Raw genomic sequence first — 25,327 nt, forward strand, 5'->3', positions numbered from 1 at the left:
CACAAGACTTTTTTACATTTAGGAAAAACGTCATGTAAACCTGCTGAGGCAGTCATGTTTATTTAACACACACATGGGAGACAGAGGCCGCTGTCTCCGATGCACGCTGAGCACTTACTGCGGCTCCAAACTTCCTGCAGGATGCACCCATGCAATTAAAAGGGGTCACATTAGATAAAAAATAGATTCTGATGTCCCTGGCCTCTCCCAAACCCTCCTTGTCTCATGTGTGCGAGCCAGGGTCATGTCCCTTCCACTGCATTACGCATGCACACGTCCTCTTACTAACGCCGCAGTGGGAGTGAGGATGCCAGTGCAGGGAATAATCTGGAGGAGGTCAGCTCCTATGTAAGATGTAAAACATGGGTGCTTAGTTATGCAGATAGGGTTTGAATCTATGATCTGTATCATGGGTTTGTACACCATTAGAGTGATATAGTTCTACTGTAATTATGTAAGCACCTTTACCACAAATTGTCACATAATGTATTTACAAGCTCAACCTAAATCTGGCAGTGTAGTGGTGAGTAAGTGGTTAATACTACAAGGAAGATAGTTAAATTATATTCACTATTTGGTACTATTTTGGATTATACTTCTTTTCACAATTTAAACAAATTGCAAAAGGAAGTATAAATGCTATGAACTGAATATCGAAGAAGTCAACGCATGCATAAAAATACAATACTATACTGTAGAAAACAATATTATGGTGAGCGTTTGCTCTCTGCCTTCGGTGCTGTTGCTGTTAGGCTCTTCATCGACTCAGTTTCTGTCAAAAGCTCCATAGGACCGCTGACAATGACGTCAGCGGATCCTGAAGGCCACGCAACAGCAAACCTCACTTATGATTGGCTCACGACGGCCAAGTGTCGTCCCAGCCAATCAGAGATCGTGTTGCTCGCCGATCTGGCAGTATCAACATGGCAGCTTTCTGAGTTTTGGTGGAGGGAACCTGGTGTAAATAAACACAAAATTCACGTTTTACAGATAACGACAGCGTTCGGGCGTTTCTGTTTAGGGGCGGTTGGAGCGCAGAGGGAAAATGTCGAGTGACGGAAACAAAAAACAGTTCTGGAAACGAAACGCAGCGAAGGTTCCTGGCAGGTGAGTGACGTGTTCCCTCCTGTTGCCTAGCTTAGCGCAGCTAGCTTTATTCAACTGACGTTGCGTTGTAGAGCTTGAAACGAAACTTTCATATTCGCTGACATGCCTCCTAGATTGTATAAAATCCGCGATTGCTACCTCCTGTAACGTACAAATTACTGTGCTTATTTAGTGCCACTTTACACTCACCTCCTGTTAGCTGGCTAAGAGCTAAGTTGCTAACAGCGGCTAATATTTGCAGACATCCGCAGATACAAAGTTGTTTCTAATTGTATATGGACCCTTTAAGTACACGTTAGTTTAGGTTTTACCACAGCACAACCCCCTATCCACTAGACATATTCACATCAAATGTATAACAACTAGTTTTCATTCAACAAAAGCTAACATTGTTAGCATAACAACCAGTAGTAAATGAACCCAGCACACTAATTTAAAAGGTTTCTTCTCGTCAGCATTCAACATGTGTATGGCGCACAGCATCCACCTTTTGACCCACTTCTTCATGCCAAGTAAGTGCTGTTGTTCTTCTTTTTTCCTTGGAAAGAGATGTTGAGATTTCTAAAGTTTTCTTTCTCTTTGCGTCCTAAACCTTAATTCAGCAGTTTTGTATGGATGTAGCAATGCTTAAAATATCATCATCATCATCATCATCATCATCATCATCATCATCGTCATCATCATACAAAAAATGATATTTTCATTAATTATGAATCTTAGATAAACCCAGGAAAGCTTTAGATCTTACAGATAATATTCAAGAGGATAAGCTGTGTTAATGTAACTTATGATTATCATAAGACTTCTTTTAAGCTGTTATTTCCCAGGTAAGAATGTATGATTCAGGACGTCATTCACTGGTTTGGAGTTTGTACAGTTATTTTCATGTCAATGTGATGAGTGCCAGAAGACAGCAGGCATTTGGCAGACATTTACACAGTATCTAAATATAACAAATTTCATTAGGGGTAGTCACCAGTCACTTGCAGAAATCAGCTGTGAATGTAAATATGTTCTAAAGCTTGTAGTTCTAGTGACGTCTCTATCTGGAATGTATACCTGTTTGTTTTATGGTGTTACACCTGACAAAGTCAGTTAACTGGGATGTGGCACTAGACATCTTACGTCTAGTATTTCAGAGGCATTCCGGTTGGCTTTTGTTATTACTGACCCACCCTGGTATGCTAGAGAGTGAACCTACCAGAAAATCTGGTTGTTAGGTGACTTGATGAAACTTGAGGAGATCAGTTTGTTCAAAATTACTTATCACCTTATTACTAAGATTTAAAACATAATAAATGTATACAAAGTGAAATAAAAGCACTTTGCTGGGCACACTTTGTAAGTTGGTAAATACAGTATGTATTACATTTATCGATTAATAATCACTTTAGGACTGGGCTTTAGAGGTGTTTTATGTACTTTTTCTTAAAATGTAGCAAATCTGATACACTAGTTTTTCTCTTCACTTCTAAATTGGAAATATTTTAGCCTTTTCAGACTATAATAATAACTCGACTTGAGCTAGTCCCCCCATTCCAATCACACTCACAGATGAAATACAATCTTATTATTCAGTAATAGTTATTTTATTTTTTTTTCTCAATGTTTAATCGCATAGATGTCCGCAGAGGGTTGAATTTAATTTGATTGTTTTTGTCTGCGTATAAGTTCAGACCTAGTCTTTTCTTCTAACTCATGATGGAAGAGAACTAATATGGACAACTGTCTCTCTTTATTATGGTAATCCTTGTCTTTGTAAGATATCAGAGCACCTTTGTTCTTTCACCTCAGCCCCCGCTTCCCTCTTTTCAATTTTTTCTAGCATTGCATGATAAAACGGCAAAGGTTGAGTGTAATTGAATTCTCTTTTTTTTCCTGTTGCATTTTTTTTGTTCCTGCTGAAAGAAGCTGTGTCCTTGAAGCACAAAGAAAGCAACTCTGTGAAATGTTCTCGTGGCCAGATTCAGTTTTGTTGGATGTTAGATACCTGCTTTTGATTCAAGTGTTTAGGTAAAAGTAAGAGTTTGTATCTGTGGAGGTGTTGAGTCACATACCTGTTTGTTCTCCAAATAAGTGGGAATTCTTTCAAATGCCAGTGTCAGTGTGTAAATACATTAGTCAAATATTAATAAATTAAGTCTTACTCTCCTCTTTGTTTAAAGAATAATGGTCTTTTTGTTTTTTACCCACCTGTCAGTAATTAACTGTTCCTTCCAGTGTTTAATTACTTAGTCAAATATTACCCCCTTTCACAGCTTCTATATTTTTTCACTGCCTTCCTTTTCTCTCAATTCTGTTAATCTTATCTCATCTCTGTTCCCCTGCTTCAGTTTAATTAAAGCAGGCAACAAGCCTCCTCCAGCCACACCTGGCAAGCCGAAGAAGGCTACTACGTTCCAGGAGTTTGAGAGTATCACAAGTGATGCCTGGGATGTTGGAGATGACGACGATGAGCTGCTGGCCATGGCTGCACAGAACCTCAACATTGAGGTGGTCATGGAAACGGCCAATAAGGTGAGCTAACATCTCTAGTAGGTTGTGAAAGAAGAATTAAGCACCTCACCTTAGACATGCTATTTCACAGGTCACAACTAAGTTTAGTTTAAAGGCCAAGTAAGTTTATATCATATGTCAATTTTCGGTTTCTTTCTAAATACCACTATTGTTACAGATGGAGTAGCATCATGAACTTAGATAGTGCAGGAAACAATTTTACATAACTTGAGCTACAGTTTTTTACTTCAGAAATACAGCATCTGTAGGTTAAAATTCACGACGATCATCTGTCTTTACAGTTTTTGAGAATACTTTTTTTCAGTCTCTTAATTTATTTAGTTTTGTATTTGTGAACCCTTTTTTGTTTTGTTTACTTGCTTTCACACTTATTCGAGGTGCACTTTGGCTTTCTTCACAGGTTATTGAGAATCACAGCAAGCAGCAGGAGAGACAGAGATTGGATGACACAACAGAGCTGGAACACAGAGACGAGGAGGAGGTGGCGGAGGATGAGGAGGAAGATGAAGAAGACGAAGAGGACAGGGTGGAAGAGGGAGACGTGACCAGCCCAGAGTTGTCGTTTGCCTCTCAGAGCAGCCCTTACACTGATAGTCGCTTAGTAAAGTCCCACAGTGAAGCTCCAATTGGGTCACCTAAAGGTTAGTGAACACTATTTTTCAGTGTACAGAGTTTTTTTGGCTCCCTTGCATACAAAGAACGTTTACTTTGAGTGCACCCTGATGTATTTTCAGAAAAGACAGACACCGTCAGTCTCTTCTAACTGAGCTCGTATTTCATTTTGATATTAATATTCCATTCTGCTTGGGCTGTGTTTACATATTTATTCTCAGACGCGTTATGTTGCCACATTTGTACTTCCAACAAAAGCAGCCAAACAGCAGAGCAAGGAGTGAAAAATATTTGGCAGATGTTGGCACTCTGTCCTATTTCACTGCCAGTCATGTGTTTTGATCGGACTTGCTTAGTTTAGCCACTGAACCAAAGGTTTACTGATTATGTTATTATGGTATTAACAATGAAGGAAGGTGTTAAAGTAGCACAGTTCATACACCCAGGGACCGGTCTACTGGTTGTGCAGTTGTGACAGGGTTCCCCTGTTGCTTTGTCGAATCTGTCATTAGCTGGACTAGAGGGCAGACTAGGCAGACGCCGTACTTTGTGAATGGCTCATTGGCCGTCTTCCTGTCTGGCAGTTCGTCTGCCCGTCTGCCTGGGTGTCTGCTGTCCTGCCTGTTTGGATGCAGATAGGATAAGCAGCCTGTTGCCTATGGCAGCGCCTCTCGTCTTTTCAGAGAAGACACAGAGGATCGCATGCCAGGTTTTAAGATGATGAAAATCCTGGCTTTTCCACCTTGAGCGCAGTGTTTATTTGAACACGTTTATGAACTTTGTACTGTAGATGCATGAGCAAGTTGCAAGAAGATAGACTGCTGTGTTTGTTTGAGATACTTTTCTAACAAAGAACACACTTGCCCCAGTCAAATTAGAAAATGGCACAAAACATGACCTTTAACAGTGAGGCCATTGATCTATTTATATTTGGATCACATCCTGTTTGCTCACAGCTTATCAGTTGATCAAACATGGATGATCCAGCATGCGCATCCTTATATGCTATAAAGGATTAAAGATTATTTATCTTTTTCGTCTCTCTATTGTCTGTCACTGCTATTCTCTATGTCAGTTTTATCAGGCTGCGACTTTGAATGAGGATGACAGGCATATGCACATGTACAGAGAAGCAAGAAATAAAAATAATAGTACTGTTCTTACAGCAGTGGTGTAGATATGAATCAGATCTAGGTCCAGATATATAATATGAAGAAAATAGATCTCATTTGCATGCATTTTTACTTGAAAAGTGAGCATAAATACCTTCCTGCTATTTTTTATTTTCTTTTATAGACTATTAAAAGTTAAGTTATTAAGTGGATATTAGAAGAGCTTGTTGTTAAAATCACACAAGGTCCCAACACAAAGGAGCCGCTGCCGCCGGCTTTAACAATCTTTTTTGTAATTTTTGTAAGTGCAAATAAAGCAGTTGAGAACAGATTTGTAGCCTTTTATTTGTTTCTGTAAAACTGAAAAGGGTATTAAAATAGGCAGCATTCCAGGTTTTTTAATTGCTGTGGAGTGTTTGTGTGGCTCTGTCTATGCGCATGCGCACACACACACATACACACACACACACACACACACACACACACACACACACACCACACACACACACACGATAATGTATCGTGTTTTGCTGTAGCATGGCGGGACGTTGGCAGTGCTTTTTTCGCAGGGGCTCTATTATGAACCTGGATGTGTCTCTCTTCACGAGTCCCAACTTTGCCAGCTCGTTCAGAACTTCTGGACGTGCCGTCCCCGTTTTGCTGTTTTGTGGGACGGTTTGTCTTTAGTTTTGCAATATTGGGTTACTAAAGAGTTTTGCAATATTGGGTTACTAATAAACCTCATTCTTAATAGTTTGGAAAAGCGTTTTAAAATGAACTAATATCCAAATGCATAATATTTTGCTTTCCCTAATAGTAGTAATGAACTGTGATCAATTCTGTATTTGCTTATTTTACCCATCCTCCTCCTCCTCACCATCCTGCCACCAGATGCAGCAGGCGAGCACGCAGCCCTCCACAGACAGCGATCTCTACCCCACCGGCCACCCGTCATTCCGCTGGTGGCTCGCATGGCCGACCAGAACACGTCTGGCACGCCGGCGATGACTGAGAGGGAAGCGTCCCGGCTGGATAAATTCAAACAGTTGTTGGCTGGACCCAACACAGATCTGGGTAGGAGACTCTCCTTTTAACAGTGTGTGTTCTTTTAAATCTCAGCTTTCGTCTACTTTTGCCCTCCTCCTTTCGTGCTCTTTGAGCCCTCTCGCTTTCTTTTTTTATACTTTCCTCATGCTCTTCTCTGCTTCTCACTCATTTTGCTTGTTCTCAATTTGCCAGCTGTGCTGCGCTTTTAACGATGCTATGAGGGGGGAAAGTCATCCAGCCATCTGGACATGCAGATTACAAGTAGGAAAAAAAATAGCACCAGCAACAAAAGCAAATGACAGGCCTTTGTTCTAACCAAGCGACAGGCCTTTATTGTTTATCCACCCCCTGAGACTTTGTTTGGTACCGCTTCTACCCCAGTGGCCATGAAATCCTTGTAGACCTACCTCTTTGCAGTTGACTCTCGAGTCCTCGGGAACTAACTTTTGGAGAGTGCCACAGTTTTGTTGCATTCATGCCCTTATTTTAAGAAGATGAACTAGATTAAGGAGGTCAACAGATACTGTAGACCAATGCTGTATCTAGTTGTAGAATAGTTGGATAAGGATTTGCTGTAGTTACAGCTAGGGGAGAAAAGGTTAAGCCATCATGTGGGGAAAATAGAAAAACCCTATACTTACTTTTACTACTACACCCTTCTTTATTTAATGGGAACAAATCACCATTGAAATCTAAATATGCAGAATGCAAATGTGTCTGAGATTATTCACAGAACAAATGACACAACTTTTAACACTGGGGCCACAGTGACCGTGCTCTTAATTTACCACAGCTGAAGACACTGGGCATTTATTTAACGCAGGCTATTATTAGATGCAACCATCTCATGTCGCGTATGCATCGTCTCGGCTTTCATTAATTGCTGCTACTCTCAGTGTTAAAATTAAATGTTTAAAGCTACCAATTGTAAAACATTTGCTCTATAATTTCATAATACGCAGTGTAGCGAAGCTGTTTTTGGAACGACTGCTACTATTTCAGAGTTGATTCCTGACACATTTACTGTGAGCTAAACACATTGGGAGCATTGGCTGGAATCCTAAAATGTAAATGCTGGGTTTCATTAAGTTTCAGTGGCCTTAGTCAGCACAGTACTTCCCCTCTGTGTGTGGTTTCCCCCTCCAGAACTTTCTGAGCAAAGCAAACCAGTTCACAGGTCACTGGCGTTAGTCACCAGTGGTGGCCCTCTGCAGCGCGGCGTATCCTGTACCTCAGCAGAGTGCCTGGACGTGTCAGCCCCCATTAGGCCCTGCCAGGCATCACAAGCCGCCTGTCTAAATTTAGTTTAGTCTCTGCACCGTGATTAGATGGTTCAGAACATGTGAGCTACGCTATTGGGTGCTGGCAGCATGAAAGATGAACTTCATTCACGGGACATAATTAAGTGAAGGATAGAGGGGAGGGGTGTGGGCGATTGGGGGGTGGGGGGTGCGATAGGGGAGTGGAGAGGGATCAGGGCAGATAAGATAAGATGAAACTTTAATGATCCCCGTGGGGGAACTGGGTCATTGCAGCGGGGAGGAATGGGATCTAGATGAGAATACAAAAACCAGGGAAGAAATGAAATCGCCACCGTCTGATGGAATTCAAGTTTCCAGTGATTATAGTAAATAATGTCTCTGCTTCATCACAGCTCAGCCTCTCGTGATACGTTTATGTGCCTGTGTTGTCACACAAATTCCAGCAGATAGTTAGCGCGGATGACACCTCCTTGTGTGAAAGAATCACTCGACCAATTGTCCTTAAGCTCAAAGGAAGGAGGAACGCTGTGGGATGATGTATTGACTGGTCGATGGCTTAGATCGCGTTATTAATTGCCCAACAGTCATGTTGCGTGAGGGGAGCGTCTCTGGAGCCGACAGCTGTGTTTGCGTGCGTCTGACTGTGTTGGTTTTCATGTAATTGTGTGTGTGTTTTTTTTTCAGACTTTGACAACCATAACTTAACATAATCGTCTTTGTGACGCAGCGCCGTGCCGTGTCACTTCACACCTGTCCATTTCGCCTCCACAACGTCCTGCGCTTCCAGAGCTTTAACAACCCCGTCAGCCTCTCCCTCTCTGTCTCTTTATCTCGCCGTCTCTCCACTGAGCCTTGAGACGGGTGGTGACAGCGGTCTGTTTAGCATGTAAGGTCAACTAGAAGGTGATGACCTGTGCTCGAGCCAGAGGCGGGTGATTGATGTCAGGTTGATCTCGCCTAATTATTGCTGGTGTCCTGAGGCGAGCTGCTCTGCTGAGTGAACCTGAGTGCGGAACCAATTGTACTCTGAGGGAGGATGGTGCTATTTCAGCTGCGAAATTAAAGAAAAAGAAACAATAAAGTGTTGGTTAAGGTTCAGGTAGGAATGTTGAGTCAATCAGTTCTCAATATTTCTTTCATTCATAGCAGGAATTTGACTGGTGAGCACATAGAGGTTGAGTCATACGTACCTGTAACGTGCTGTATGTGTTGTTGCAGGGCTGAGTAAAATAAGCCAATTTATCACTCGCAGGTAGCAAGAAAATTCAATTCAGCAACATGTAAACACCAGTGATTGAGTAATGATGGAGAGCGTAACCGCACCGCACCTTGTGTCGGAGCCGTATTATGATTGACACCTGCCAAACGCCTCAGAAAAAAGCCCTTCATTTGTATTTTGACTCTGATATTAATCTGCATTGATGCGTCTGTCAGCCAACATCAACACGGAGTCGCTCTTTTAGACGTTTTATCACAGTCTCGTTCCATTTTCCGGCCATCTAGTATATGATGTGGAATGTTCTTCTTGTTGTTTCTATGCACAGCTCTATAATTTAGACCAATGTGCACACAAGCTGTGCTGAAATACCAGTTACTTAACAAATAAATAAAACGTTTATAGCTTGTAGTTAAAAGTCATGGCAGTTTAATTTGGACGGCCACGGCACTCCTGGCCCCCGGGGCACGGCCGTAGCGGCTGGGCCAGAGAACATATTTTCCTGTGCTTAGTTCTACACTCCAGTGTCTTAGTTTTCAGCTTTTCTGCTTCAGATCGGCAGCGTATTCTTTTCCTGCCAGCTCTGCTCATAATTCAGGGGTACGGACTGTAGATAGTTGATTTTGTTTGTGTGTGTGTATCCATCCTAATGTTTTTCTCCCCTACACTGCATTGTCTACAGTACTTTATGTGAGCTACTTGCTGTGTGATCGGTTATAAATCACAATGCCAGATTTTACAGACTTCCTGCATATCTTTTTCCTTTTTAATAGATTTAAAGACCAAGAGCTGGCATCTGACATCAAGCAGTTATTGCTGGATGGCAGAAATACTGCTGTTGCTATGGCAATAGTCTTTTCTCCTCTACTCTTTCCTGGTAATTTAACCGCACGTTTTTTCTTTTACTTCCCCTTTTAATCAGTTCCTTCTGTGTGTTTCTGCTTTTTGTCTTACTTTCGGTTCACTCTTTGTGTACTCATTATATGAGGCAGAGTCCGTCTCATGCACATACTCCTACACATGTTCAGAAACACGCGGAAGAAAGCATAAATAACAGGCAACCAAAAAGCACTAACAATAGAAAAAAAAGAACAGTATGAATACATACAGTGCAGGCACTTGTTCTGGTGTGTCTCTGCCCCCCGTTGCGGCTGCTGCAGCTCCTTGCTGCACATCCACCACCACACCACAGCACAGCTTTTCCCCCTACTGACATCACCCTCACTGCAGCAGCTCAGGTCAGCGGGCTCGCATCTCTCTGCCACGGCTCTGTGTAGCGGCTGCAATCAAAAATCCAGTTACACAGCAGCCACCGTGCGATAGGCTTAGCATCAGCGCCGTTTGCAAAGTGAATATAACCACCGTCAAAGAGGGAGGCGGCGATGTAATTCAATTTAATTCCGTCCTAATGCCACGTTGGGAAGCGTCGTCCATGTGCGGCATAGGTGTGTGTCACGGGAGGAAGCGATTAGACAGGCTAAGTAGGTAAATCTCTGGCTAACGTGGCAACTCTGCTGAGGAAGCTTTTAAATGAAATTCTCCAAGAAGGTGTCTCTCATTTGAGACGTTAATAAGATTCATAAATGACGGCTGACAAGAAACAAACGATCTGCGCTCTGCAGGTCTGATCCTCACAAAGCAGCTACTGTGCCAAACTGATACATGGAGTCGCAGCTATTTGTTGTTTCCCTTTATTCTGCTGCACGGTCAGTTGTATGTGTGTGTGCACATGGATGCCCGTGTGTGTTGCCTTCTAGCATGACTCTGGGCCAAACACCTGACTTAATAAGGTTGGTCAAACCACCAGCTGTCTCTCGTGTCAGTGTCCTCCCACATTGCCTGGCTTAGGTTATTTATTCATATGTTCCATCCTTTCCTTTCTGCAGGAGAAGCTCCACTGAACACACTTGAACCCGTACAGTTCACACCTGTTCTTAATTCCTCACTGCCAACACTTTTAGCTTCATTCTTCAATTCATGAATGTAGGACCCCTAACATGGCGCTTTTTGTGAGGCATTGGGTTAAAATAATGTTTTAGCCAAAGATTATGTGAAACACATTCCGTCCGAGGTTCGTTTGCTTCGTTCAGCTGACTTTCCTATTTGCCTGTGTTGTGCTTTTTCTTGCATATTTTCACATGGCATAGTGGAGTATTACTTTATAGTAGTTATAGTTTGATACATAGCTGTTATACCCTTTCAACCTCATGTCCATTAAGATTTTCAAAATCATTTTACAGCTATCAGTGGCATAGGTCCATATTTTTAAAGGTGCCCTGGTTCAGTTAGAATATTAAAGTTTTTTTTAAGTTCACACTAAAGTAACCGGCATGTAACACTTTTCAAAATTATTTTAATAAAAATATCACCAGGTCAGATATTTTACAGCCTGTCCCATTATGCCATTTAAAGATAATACAAGCTCTAGGGAATTGACAATGCAAGTCCTTGCCCCCCCCCCCCACACACACACACACACACTCTCACACCTGTACGCTCATCCATGCTCCGTGTCCTCTTCCAGCCATCTGGGCAATCCATCAGGCCTCCTGAGCAGGTATAATCCAGAGGGGAGTATCTTTTTACAAGAGTCCCATTAGTTTACGAGCCGTCTGCTCCCTGGCGTCATCACTTTGTCCTCTAGATGAGTTAGAGCGTTCAGGACTCTCCCGCAGCATTCAAGGTTTATAGGGGGGAGCTTAACTTTTTAATACACTGCATGATAAAGGTGTCTGTCCTGATTGTATTGTTTCTTTGACCTCCCTGGCAGAATGGGTTCAGATGACACTAGGCCCACAAGATGGAATGGCATTTATCTCCTTTTTACTATTGCAATGATATGATCCAAGGTGGCGCCTTTTTATTATGTACCACTCTATTCAAAGCACAAGATAAAGCATCTTGCTTCTTAAGGCTCAGACCCCACTAAGTGTGAAAACCTTACCGACTCAAGAGTTGATTCTTGATCTGCTGAGCCAGCTGCTGTTGCAGAACACGGACCACCGTTTCTTAAAAAATATTTTGGGGCAGGTGTGTGCGGTAGTCACGCGTAAACGTGTGCACTGCCGAGAAGCGTGTGGTGTTTTGCCCCAATGGCTGCGCCACGTATGAATGGTGCCTGAATAGTGCATGGCTCCGGCCCGCCAACCGTCCGCCATCCTGCTCCCATCAGCTCCCTGCTCAGCCAGCACTGACTGACAGCACCTCTTCCCTTTTCCACTGTCGTCTCTTCTTTTGTGCCGGCCTCCGTACAGAACCGTGCTCACGGGCAGGTAGGCTGATTGACAGGCAGGTGGACGGGCAGACATGGAACATGGGCAGGTACACACACACACACACACACACACACACAGAATCACACACATATAAACACACTCATGTCATATTTGACCATACATTTAATATTTGGCTTCTAGGCTGCTGGTGTCATAATGTTTAAATTAAAAACACCAACTAAGGCTGCTGTGTTATATAATGAAAGATGTTTTAAACATATTACAAATACAGCACCGGTGTCCAGTAATTTTGACTGTTCTTTCTGAACTAAGTATGAATGTTTTTTGAACCATTGGAGAAATCTGCTTTGTAGCCAGATAGGTGAAAAAACATTTCTGTAGGTGGTGATTTCACGGCCAAAGGGGATTAAGACACAGTTCTTCCTTCTCGTTTAGGTGTCTTCTACTGAAGCACCTAACTTCTTTGTTTGTGGCTGCACTGGAAAACTCCATGTTGCGTTTTAAATTGAGGTGACCTTCATTCTCCATTAAACTAATACCAAGCTAATAGTTCTAGTTATCTTAGCCAGTTAAATCATTTTAATGAAAGCAAGATATGATATTTAGTTATACTTTGCCCTTTGAATGTTTCAAGAGTCATTGAGCATTCATTACCTCTGAGGGTCCCAAACCGGAGCAGCTGTTGTTGGGCGTTCAACAGAAGGTACATGGTGTCCTAATCACCCCCTGTGGTCCCCAGCTTAACTCCAGCCAAGACAAAGTGCACCGTTTTAAGTTCATGCATAATGGAATACGATAGATACACAAAGGAAAGACCTGCAGAGGTTGTCCTTGAGTTGTGTGCATTTCCGATGTAACAGGTGTTTTTCGCGTCACGGAGGAATTTAGCTTCCTCCGGAGTCGAGGCTCCCTCGCCAGACGAATCCCCTGAGGCCCATGCCTGCCAGTATGATAAACACCTACAATGCTGATCACATTAATTTCAAAGCATGTATATAATAATGTCACGTGTTATTGGTCCCAGCAGGGAAATTGTTTTTATTCGCTTGCACTTCTATACAGCATGTATACATTAGAATTGATTGCCTTTGGGCTGAATTGACCGTAAATTGCTATGTGTACGGGGAAGTGTCAAATTCGTGAGCTAAAATGGTTTCTTTTTTTTTTTTGTACACTTAACTTTGCTCACAGAATCTGACGGGGGCAGCCGGTCCCTTGTTGCCTCCAGGACAGTTGGAAAGAACTTTTTTTCGCCCACATTATGACAAGTTCTCGCTGAGCAAAAAACAACAGATTAATTTTCAAAATGTCAAGAAGTGCCTTTAATTTATTCCAGTGGAGTGAGGGCTTGGCTGTCTCATTCATAATGCACACGGGGTGCCCTAGAGTGTCCAGTATATATTTTTTTTGATGAGGTAGCTTCACACTAATGAAATGGCATCTGCAATTTAGCCTGTACGTCAGCTATGGTCATGTCACCCTCTCTGTCTTTGTCTGCCGTGGGAAATAATTTTATTCCTTAGGAATGAGTTCTCGGGAATTGGAGCCGAGATTAGTGCAGATACACGATGTATTTAGGAAATAGAAGCTTACAGACATTCCCTATGAGAGTATACAGTAATTCACCACAGAGTCTATTTTACTGACAGATTGGGGAATATGTTGTCCTTCTGCAGATATTTTTCTCAGAAATATAATTTAGCTCATTCCATATAAAATGTGTGAAATCTTAAGGGTATATATCCAAAGAGTTATCCTATTCCTTCATGTTTTGGGTCTAAAAGTAATCCGATGTGGAACAAGTGTGAATTTAATCCTGCTGCAGAGTGTGTTGCAAGAGGCAGAGCCCTGTGTCTGTGGTATGTGACACATGGGTCATAACGGTACCAAACAAAGCAGCTCCGTGCACAATTAGTTCCTTTCACAAGCTATAAGATTGTCAGACCGCGGGGGACAGAGTTTTCTGGAGATCACCCGTTAACCAACGTGTGCCTCTCCCCTCCTCCCCGCACCCTCCTACGGTGAGATTAATGCCAGGTGGGGGATATAACATAGTTTTAATTAAGCTCGAGTCCACAAGATTCATGGACTCATTTCTTTGTCTGACAGTGCAAATGAAGGTTGAAAGGGTGCAAGGCAAGAGGAGAGACACCCTTGACCAGCTCAGTGTAATGAAAGTAGAGGTACAAATACTGGAGGACATTTTTGCTCTTAAGCACTTCCAGTACTTTCTGTCTAACTTTGCTGTTGCTGTCCGACTCGTCTATGCACCGTCTGTCATATCAAACTGCTCAGTTGTGCATTCAGATACATATAACGTACACGCAGAGATGCAGATATGTTGCGCCTGGTCAAGGAATAATGTCTTTTTGTTGTATTCCTGAAAAGAGTCAAATGAAACAAGATACAGGGTAAATCTGTGTAGGACCTACATCACCTTTGCCACCTTTTATTGTCTATGTCTGCTCTGAGTTCGCTTCTAAGCTCTGTTTTTAAATACGACTTGCTGCTCAGGTAGCCTTGGGGTAATCAAAACCTTCCTGCTGTGGCATTCAGACTCCTTTCATAACACCAGAGCCGTGCTGTGCACTAGATCACTGTATTGGATTTCTATATAATTAAAGTCACTGCTTACAAGGTAAGGAAGAATTCTGAGGTGGAAGATGCACAGGGACGGTACTGAATAAATAGCTGCTCCCATCAGTTGAACAAGCTCTAATGCGTTTCACTCAATTTAGCCAGTGGACTTAGCCCTTTGCTGTTTAGCTGATTGCTATTTCCTATTCTGCTGTCTGTCACTGACTCTCTATTGCATTTGCCTTGAAGAACAGGCAAGGCAGAGTCATTTGGCAGCACTAATCAATACCATTCACTCTGTGCAAAAGGCTTATTAATTTCAAGGCAGTGCCTCGGACGGGAGTCGAGGACGAATTTGGCTTATTCATTAGGTGTGTTTTTTATTTATTTATTCAGAAAAGTATGTTAAGACAATGCCGTTTCATGTGCGCTGAAATCAATTTCCTCTCTCCCCTTCACTCGTGGAATCGAGGTAACGGTGGCAGTGCAATTACAAGTGAGGAGACTTCCTGCGCGTTCTTATGTTTGTCTGGAGTCGGCTGTGGCAACCCGTCTTGTTGAATGCTAATGGGAAGGTTTGTAGACTTGCAGGGCCCAGGCAGAGGGAGACTGTGAATAATGGATGACGGCTTGTCCGGGATCCAAATGCTGCTTAAGTAATAGTGCTTAAAAACGCACCGCTATAAATCCCAAATATCATAACCTTGCTGCTGGTGGTAGACAAGGTTATCGAGGGCCTTTGTACATAATCTGAATTGTTGTCACTGAAGACAAAAGAAGGTCCCTGGTACTGAGACATGTTGCAGAAATGCACATAGGGACAAACGGTTTTGCTCCTCATGAAAACAATCTCTCCCTCTCTCCCTCTCTCTCTGAAATTAGATCGTACACCTTTTTATTATGTCCTATCACTGTAAATAGGATGGGAAAAAGATGACGCAGGCTGTTAAATACCAGCAGACAAAGCATTTCCTCTCAAGTCACTGTTAATCCCCACTCCCACCTATCTTTCTCCCGACGTCCATGTTGGAGAGCGAGGGCTGTGGACTGGGTTTAATGTGAAGCACATCACATTAGGCCATATTTTCTGGGTCTGCCTGGCCTCAAAGGGAACTTTTTCTTCACCAATTTAAAACAGCAATTTGCACCTTACCATCAGATTTATTTGATATTATAGCCGGCCGGCTCTCCCTCCTGGCCTTGGTGGAGAATGTAGGTAGAAATCCACGTCTAACCCACTGGAGACACAGGAGGAGACAGTGAAGGAAAGTAAAAAGGAAATTCAAACAATGACTTAAATTAAGTTTTGTTTTTTTTTGGTATTATGTTGACTACTTCATGTTCTTGTCAGTGTGTCATCTATTTTAATCCCCACAAAGAAATATTCAGATTGTTATAAAATTATATTGTTTATCATGTCATTAAATTGACCAATCATAATGTGAATCCCCATCTGTGCCAAATAGGGAAATAGTTACATAGTTGCTGGTTGTCTGGACTCCTCACTACCAGGCTCCATCCTTTTTCGGTCTGACATATGTTAACGTTTATTGTTTCTGCATCTTTATTTTGAATTGGATTCAACAGGATTTACTGAATTCATTAAAAGCCTTAGTGTCACCATTTAGCAACATTGCGTTATTGTTTGGGCCCAGTGTTTGCTCTGGTGGTTTAAGTCTGTGCCAAGCTAAGCTAAGCTAATCAGCCGCTGCTGGTAGCTTCGTATTCGTGCAGAGACCGCCGTTCATTTTCTGATCCAGTGCACAGGGAGATGTTAAACAAAGCCGTTCTGCCTTTAACGGTTCTGCCTGGGAACAGTGTTGCAAGCATAAATGCATTACATAAAGAAGTCATTACTAAAAACATTGCAGGAAAAATATACTTGTGTCTTGTCGTTGTAAAAAGGCTAAAAGTGCTAAATCTCAAATGCACGTTGTGTTTTGTTTTGTTTTTATTGCAGAGGAATTACGGAAACTCAGCTGGTCTGGAATCCCAAGACAAGTCCGACCAATTACATGGAAACTCCTCTCGGTGAGTTTATTGCGCGCCCACACACACACACACACACACACACACACACACACACACACACACACACACACACACACACAGTAACAGCATATATGAAATGAGCGCACAAACATGGACAGACCCAGACAAACACATTGACTCTAAGATCAAAACCATGTTAATGTCATCCATAAAGCCACAAGTGACAACGCACATAAATCACGAGCACTCGCATACACACCGCTGAAATGACACGAATGATAAACACATTATACGACCTCAGCCGCACATGCACACAGTCAAAAAGTCGCTGTCATACTCTCTCTCCCTTCACTCCTCCCTCTTTTGATTTATGAAGACTGGTAACAGTACTGCTTTTTTTTCCCAACTTCAGTAGGGGAAATTAATTGCGAGGCATAAATAATTTATTCATGAGACGCGCAGTGTGTTTACTCATTAAGCCATTGTTGTGGTGTACAGCTCCTAGTCTGCAGAGAGAATACTGGCTTTTTGAACGCCATGACTCTCCCATTAATTACAGCACAATAGCTAATGTGCCGCAGAAAAGATGTCATTAAAGGTGTGTGTGCGTGTGTGTATAAGTGTGCCTGTTTGTATTTTTTTTTGGTGGTGGGAGGTTACCAACTGGGCGCTTGAACCATTAGCGGCGGCTTTGTGTGGTACTCTGAAGTGAAGGCTCATAATGCCGTGTGAAGTTGCAAAGCCTCGGTTGCGGTGCAGGCAGCCAGGCATGGGGGGGGGGGGGGCTGTTTGTGTGTTTCTGCGTGGTTTAGCTAATGTACTATAGATAACACCTCATTAACGCTTACTTTACATATTTGTTCAAGAATGTTTTCTGTGCATATGCGGGTAGCTGTTGTGTGTCTGTGTGTGAATGCGTATACCCGTCCTCCTCCACAAGCGCCTGCTCTTCTGTTACAGCGAAAAGATCCACACCAGCTGTTAATCGCTGGTCGGAAATCAGGCTTTCAGGTTCTCACAAAGACATGATGATAATAATAATAAACAGGTTTAGTCTATATTTTCTCCCCTGGTTTTCAATCATGCTTTTCATATGTACTTATATATGTATATGTGCTGTACTTGGTTAGCACTTCTGCATCACAGCCTCTCTGTGTGGAGTTTGCCATGTTTGTTCCCTGTCTGCATGGGCTCCCTCCAGTTCCTTTGGCTTCTTCCCACCATCCAAGGACATGCAGTCAAATTGTCCCCAGCTGCGAATGAGGGTGTGAATACGTGTCTTGCTGCCAGTGTTAGCCCTGTGATAGACAAGCGACCTGCCCAGGGTTACCCTTCCTCACTTGAGGAGCCGGTGATAAAATACTTTTCTAACTTTGATTCTGTTTTGTTGGAAACTAATCTAATGCTTTGCTCTAAAACATAGTACAATGTACCTCATCCTCACGGCAATTTTCTCCAGGGGATTTCTAAATAAATATATACAGTAGGATGTGTTCTGAAGTTAGAGCCTTGTGCAGTGCGAATTATTCCAGGGTTGAAGTCAAGGTTTGGATTAAACCCGAGAAGTGAGCACGGTGTCAAAAACACTCATATCTTCTTAAGTGACAGAACACTTGACTGCCTCCTGTGTCCTGCCTGTGGCATGATCCAGTGGAGAAATGGATAAAGGGGATCAGGCTGGAGAAATCTATTCTCTGCCTGGCACACACACACACACACACACACACACACACACACACACACACACACACACACACACACACACACACACACACACACACATTGCAACTCGCAGCCTTTCGCTGTATTCCATAAACTTGGCAGAGGCACCTAATAAAACTTCACTCAGGTGCTGTCCCTTGTGCCCTTCTCCTGCTCACCAGAGTGCGCCATCTTATTTGATTTTTTTTTCTCCTCCCCTCCAGCCAGGATGCTTGAGCCACAATCTTCTTTACCTGACAAAGACACGAAACAAATTTTAGCCCTCTGGCCAGAGCTCATTGTTGCTCCCCTGGTGGCCTTCATTTGCCACCATGTCACAGAAATCGTCCATTACTCTCTTCACTGTTATTGCAGTGGAGTGTGGAAATTCAAAAGAAATAAAGACACGAGAAACAATCGAACGTGTCTCACATTAGGTGAGTGAGACACTTTCTTGCCGCCGCCTCCTCGCACTGTTTGAGAGAGTGACTCCCCAGGTTTTGCTCGGCCCCCCCGAAACACACCCCGTTGAACTCGCCATTATTTCAGAAATAATACCGCCTTATTTTTTCCCATTTGTTTAAAGAGCACTCTGTGTCCGAGCCTGAAGGAGAAAGGAAGAAATTAAATGGCTTTTCTGGTTCGCGAAAGAATGTCAGCCTGTGGCAATATGTACATTTGCTAATAGAGTGTGGCTGTTAAATGTGAAGTGGTGTGAGAGGAGAAAACTAACTGGCTGTGGAAATATTGATAAGGCTAACGGGTTATATGAGATGTATGAGGGACCAGCAGCAGCAGTAGCAGAGGAAGATTTAAAGATTATAACAATACACTTAATTATATTGCCTGGGAATGTATTTTTCCCTACTCTCTGCATGCATAATCTTAGCGAAGTCTCACACTATGCTGCACCATTTTATTCTTTTTCAGGCTGTACAACAGAGAAAGCACAGCTCCACCATCCACCTCTCAATATTAATAACCAAGATAGAGCAAATCGCCTGTTGGAAATGGATCCGAGGCGGCTTTTGTACATTCCCAGCCACTGCTGCACTGCTGCAGAATCGCTGCTCCTAATCAAAGGCTGCTCGGCTGCCAGCCGATCCCCACAGCAGCACATTTTCAGCCGCCGAAAGGCCCCCGGTCTCCGCCGGCTCCTCGCCGAGGCCAGCCTCACATCTGTCGGTGGCCAGAACATCACAGCTTTGCTGCTTGTTAATGAAGTAAATTGATAAGTGCATTCAAACACGGAGCACTAAATGCACGTAGGCATATTTCTTTTCGGTATGAAGTTTGTGCTGCGTACTTGAATGTTTTTTAAGAGCAATTCACACCTAGGAATGTGATTATATGACAAATTAGCTGATTAGTTTCATTGTCAAGTTATTCATTAATGATCAAAATAGGATAAAGTGAAGTCAAATTGTTGAGAACTTGTGGCTTGTATCTTAAACCAAAATACACACACTAAATAGCACAAAATAGTTTCTATTTGTGCTGCTTGGACTTTAACATTTAACGTGTTCAGTGAGGCCTGTAGGCTCTGAGATGTGCTGCAGCTCTTGGGGGTTTGTGTATCGCTCTGAGCATCACGCTGTGACCTTGTGCCGGGACGTCCGGTCCTGGGAGGACCGGCTGCTTTGAGCGCTTGTGAATAATTTTCTCACTCCGGATTGTAATAGTGTTGGTTACTTCTTTTCCTCCTGGCGTTGGCTCGACAAAAGGCTGAGTTGTTGTTCGTTTGACGTCGTATTGGTGTAGTATTAAGACCCGCTGTGAGCGCGTTGCAGCAGTTCCACCAAACTTTTTCGCACAGCGTGAAGTCGTCACAATTCTCAGATGGAAGTTCGCGAGCTCAAGTCGTGCGGCGAAACTCGGCAGATGTAAACATTAAAATAGACCAGTACACAAGTGATTTGACGGAAAGCAAAGTTTAGTTTGCTGAAGTTTTGCTGCGCCCGTAGTGGGACAGTTTGTTTCCAGCCCGTTTCCACAGTAATGTGCTTCTGCTGAGTAGAAATCAATTTAGAACTTGAGAAGGGAAAAAAACTGTTATATTTAAATTCCCCAAATGGATTCCCAGAGCATATTTTGCCCCCTTTTTTGCAGAGGGTTTACTAAAGCAAAGAGTCCATTAGGAGGCTGGAAGGATCAGGAACTAGCGTGATGCGAGGAGGAACGAGGTGCTGAGGTTTGTGTAGACTGATTAACGGAGACACTTTGAAACCACGGGCAGAAGAGGGAGAGCTGTTAAGCCTCTCTGCCTCGCTGTTAGCTTTCCATCTCGATCTTAAAAAATATTTTTAAAAAAACCCACCCCTCACTCATTCTGTCCACAGATGACGTGAACATTAGTCACTCGGCTCTGAGCATGGGCGCACTTAGAACTTTATAAATATTACAGCGAACACACTGGGATGCTCCGGCAGCCAAAATGCTATGATTAGTAATTAAGAGAAGTGATAAAATAAAACGACAGAGGGCTTTATGACACGGTTTGTGTCCTCTTTATAGGCTGTTGGGTGCGACCGCTCCGTTCCTGTCAAGCGGCGCTGCAGCTGCAGCGTTATTGACCTCCACTAAGTCGTCCATTAACCTTCAGCACGCGCGCTGTTGTCTTCCACGGTTGGCACGAGGCGCCCGACTCCAGAGCCTTTGACTGTGGCCTGTGCTGCTTTGCGTTGTGTGCGTCTGTCAAGTACTTTCAAAGCACAATAATGTGGGAAAGTCACGGTGATGAGCGCGAGAACATCACTAATGGGTTGGTTGACAGGGGAAACATGGGAAAGCTGCCTCCTTCAGGGGCGTCATTTTGGAAAGACAGTATTACTGGGATAGTGACCCGGACGAGGACAATAAGCAATGCTTTGAGTGATGAATGTGCTGTCAGAATAAGGAGTGATGTTAATACGCCGTCAGAGACACACGGGCGAGTGGAGCGGCAGCGAGTTACTGTAGGTGGATTTATCAGTGCATTTTTACCATTCCTTCCTTTAACCCTTTGCATTGTTTGGACCTGTTTGTTTCTATGTGGTTGTGTGTAATAAACTGCCTTTAGGGGTTTTCTGGCTTGAAAAATGAATGGGGGAAAAAAAGCGGAACTTTTTCTGCTCTTATTGATTTCTCCTCTAGACAGTTGCCCAAAATTGATAGTTTGTGTGTGTTGCTGTATGCCTGCCAGTCTGTTAGCAAAAAAACACAGCAGCCCACTTCTAAAAAACCAACAGAGTCGTAACAAAGACAAGAGAGCGCAGGCAGCACACACACACACACACACACACACACACACACACACACACACACACACACACACACACACACACACACAGACGCCGCATGAGCCTGTTTGGGCCTGCTGTGTTTTCTCTCCCAGTCTCTTAATGTGCAGGCTGCCTCCGTGGGTGCAGGTGCGTGAGTGAGGCTTGATGGCGATTCCACTAAAGCCGGTCCAAAGCAGATGTGAATGAACGGGAGCCAGATGTGCGCTCGGGCACGGAGCGAGTTTAAAGTGATAGTGATGACAGATGCGTGCACGGGACAGATGGATATATGTATTGATTGCGCATCATTACGGTTGTGCTGTTATTGCAGCAGGCATGTTTGGAAATCCATGTGTTTGCCCATTGCTATAAAATAGCTCAAAATAACCTTGAAGTTGTTACAGAAATTGTTTGACTTGTCCTATTTATTTACACTTTCCGCCGGCAGTTGCGTGAGTTGAATGGTAAAACTTGGCTGTTGTCAAATCGTGGCCTGTTTGTGAGGGACAGAGAGACCGTCTTGTATTTAGGATGAGCTCTTGTTTTGCACATCACCATGGATCAAAGGCGACATTCAGTGTACTGTACTACTTGGCCTTATTGTTAATACTGATGGACATTTTTAATAGCAATCAAGCCTAATTAGATACGTTACTTCACCAATCAGGAAGTTAAAGAGCTATTTATCTACTATCTCTTTGTAATTCTGTAATTAAAACATGCAAAAAGCCCCCAACAGTCTTTGCCAATTACTTTTAGGAAACCTTTGTAGATTTAACAGTCAGACAATTCAACTTGTGTCCTAAGGACACGGTTTCACATCCAGAAGCGTCTGACTTGTGTTCTGAAGATTTCTGGCTTTGTGAATATTTCAGACCCCCCTGGTCCCAGCTGCTCTGGCTTTTAATAGACTGCAGATTTATTGTTCAGTTCGGAGTTGACTTTCCCCTCGTTGCGTAAGCCCCGATCACACACGCTGGATACAAGCTTGCACAAATGTCGGCTCGCTCAAGCCGCCTGGAAAAACAAATGGCACACGCAGGGTGAGGGGCCTTTTTTGACAGGAGGGGGGGGCTGTCCTTGTTGAGTATAATCACACCTCAGCCAATCCTCCAGCAAGTGGTGATTAGACTTTTCCACAAAATGAAATCTAGAACATGTGGTCAACATGCTCTTCCCTGTTTTTGTCGTTACATTGACTCTTCTGTACCTTTTTTTCTCTTTTGATAAGACTTGTTGGCCTTGTTTCCTTCCTGGTGAGCGGTTGGGAGCGCTGTACTTGTCCTCTGAGACCAGTGGTAGACGGCCTCTTTTGACACTGCTGTTGCTGTTCTGAGCTTCTGTTCTTTATTTAGCGGATTGAGTTTTTGGTCCGTCGGCGAACAAAGCTTGATGTGTTTATCTTCCAATGGTGTTGACTCCGGTCCGCCTGATGCTGCTTTGAGTACAACTGATCCAGTTTTCACAAAGCATTTTAGAGGTCACTGGGTTCAAAACCATCTGTCTTGCTATAATTTTGTATATAGTCTTGGTAAATCTGCTTTACCTTGTTGTTATTCCTTTATATTTCACTCTATCTTTTCATCTCCATATCCTCCTCTGCTTGTTTTTCCTTTCCTGCCTTAGGGTTACCTGCCAGCTAATGCAGAAAGGAGAGAGAGCGTCCTACAGAGGAAGAGACAAGAGTATTTTGGCTTCATTCAGCAATACTACGACTCCCGCAATGATGAGCATCATCAAGACACATACCGACAGGTACAGTACACACACACATGACAAATCCACTGGCTTAACCTGGCGCAGCCACTTGAATGCAATCTGTTATGGGGCTGAGACGCCAGTGACGTGATCAGTGGAACATACAGTAAGAACGTTGAAATAGATGCAAATGTGCTGTTATAACTGGCAGTGAGCCATTCAGGGGCGTCTTGACTCTAGCAGCAACAGAAGCAAGGAAAAACCAGAAGTTTGCCGCTCCAAAGAACAAACAGAGAAAGTTGTTTACTCCTCTGGTACAGTGAGATATTTTTCAGCACAATGGAGGACAGACTGTCGCTGCTGTCTCTGGCTTCCCGGTTCTCCCCTCCATGTTTACAGGGATAAAAGGCGTGTGTACGTCAGAAGACATCTGTCCATACCGTTGCATGTGATTTACATGCTCAGTGCAACACATCTCCAGAACTACATCTGTGCCAAACCCGGCAACTTGAAGTGCACACATTAAGAGATAATCACTCTTTCTATATCAGACTTTTTTTAAAAACACCTGTCTAAATCTCACACGCTGAAGGATGGAATAAGAGGTGGACTACAAAAGATTACATTTCCAATTACAGCTTCCTGTCACCATTCCCTCAGCACAAACCCACAACAAAAGGCTGTTTATGTTCATTTACCTATGTGTGTGTGAGTGTGAGAGAGGGTGTGTTTTGACAGAACTGGGCCCTGCAGAAAGGATTACTGGAACCAGTCATCTGGCGAAGAGGGCTTTGCGTGTGTCTTTTCTTGTGTCCTTTCCTCTGTCTCCTCTGTCGTCCTGATAGGAATCTGCCTGCGTTGCTGCGTGGACAGGGAGGCAGCGTGGCCGCGCTCCATCCGGGAGCAGCTGCAGCCGGTGGCTCAAACCAACACTTCCCTTTGCCTTTGAAAATAATATCTACTTTTACACTCCCTCAACACGTTCTTTCATTCCAACACTCGACTGCCTCGTATTCATTTCGAGCCTATAAGAAACATCAAAGCGAGCTGTCAATAACAAAAACACGCATTTCTCACATTCTGTCCAATTTCCCATTGATCTCATCTGCGCCGTGCCAGAAAGCTGGCATACTTAGTTTTGATGATTGTTTGCATCGCGTCTTGATCCTTTCTTCCTCACTCTCTGCCAAATTTTGCTTGTTCCAACATTGTTTGTGTTGATGATGGTGAGTTTTCCTGTTTGTCTGTGTGTGTGTGATTATTTAGGTTTGATTATATGTCACTCTGGCTTCTGAATTACACACGCCAGTGAGCTTGTCTGTATTTGTCAAATGCTAGTGTGTGTAAATGTATTTTCATATTCCGTTTTTGTTCTCTTTCATATACAGTATATGAGTCTTTATGTCTATATTGTAAACTTTCCCAGGCTGCCTGTGTGCTCTGGATACATACCAATGTCAATATTTACCTGCAGCAGATGTAGTCCCTGCATGCAGACGTGAAGAAACCCCAACAACGCATTTAAATTGCTTTTCTGCCCATTTCATTTACTTGTCTTTACCAGACATTCGCTCATGTTGTCAGTCTGTCACATTAAGCTTTGCAGATTGGGCTCAGCTACACTGTGCAGCGTTATGAGCTGGCAGTGGATGGCGTTTTGGTTTTATACGGCAGAATGAAAGTCGTCAACGGGTTACATTACAGGGAGGTGATTTACAGTGAGCGCGGCACATTTGCTTCGTGCTGATCATATCGAGCCTCTTTTCTTTAAATTGTCCATCTTTTGATACAGTAAATGAATCCGTTGCAGCCAATGACTAGAATGTTTTGTAGGGAATGTGCATGCAGGGAACTTCTGCCCTTGGTACTTGGGTAAACCTGTCTGTGTCTAACATGTGCTTCTCCCATGTTGCTGTCAGATCCACATAGACATTCCTAGGATGAATCTAGAGTCTTTGGTGCCCCAGCCAAAGCTAACAGAGGTAAGGTG

General features: G+C 43.2%; 1 protein-coding gene across 3 annotated transcripts in view; it reads left to right on the forward strand.

Moving 5' to 3' along the window:
- The first annotated feature begins 881 nt into the window (after window positions 1–881).
- The window catches only part of tbc1d22a (TBC1 domain family, member 22a), a 73,243-nt gene continuing 48,797 nt past the window's right edge, over window positions 882–25,327 (forward strand). For 2 of the 3 annotated variants that reach the window (XM_029161177.3, XM_029161179.3), the window contains exons 1-8: window positions 882–1,107; window positions 1,563–1,619; window positions 3,441–3,624; window positions 4,025–4,265; window positions 6,240–6,422; window positions 16,647–16,717; window positions 23,266–23,394; window positions 25,257–25,319. In XM_029161177.3, coding sequence (XP_029017010.1) covers window positions 1,046–1,107; window positions 1,563–1,619; window positions 3,441–3,624; window positions 4,025–4,265; window positions 6,240–6,422; window positions 16,647–16,717; window positions 23,266–23,394; window positions 25,257–25,319 — 990 coding nt within the window. In that variant the 5' untranslated portion in view covers window positions 882–1,045. The remainder of the gene's footprint in view (window positions 1,108–1,562; window positions 1,620–3,440; window positions 3,625–4,024; window positions 4,266–6,239; window positions 6,423–16,646; window positions 16,718–23,265; window positions 23,395–25,256; window positions 25,320–25,327) is intronic. The other variant, XM_029161178.3, reaches the window with a different exon arrangement.

This window comes from Betta splendens, chromosome 9, assembly GCF_900634795.4.
Source record: "Betta splendens chromosome 9, fBetSpl5.4, whole genome shotgun sequence".
Classification (NCBI taxonomy): Eukaryota; Metazoa; Chordata; class Actinopteri; order Anabantiformes; family Osphronemidae; genus Betta; species Betta splendens.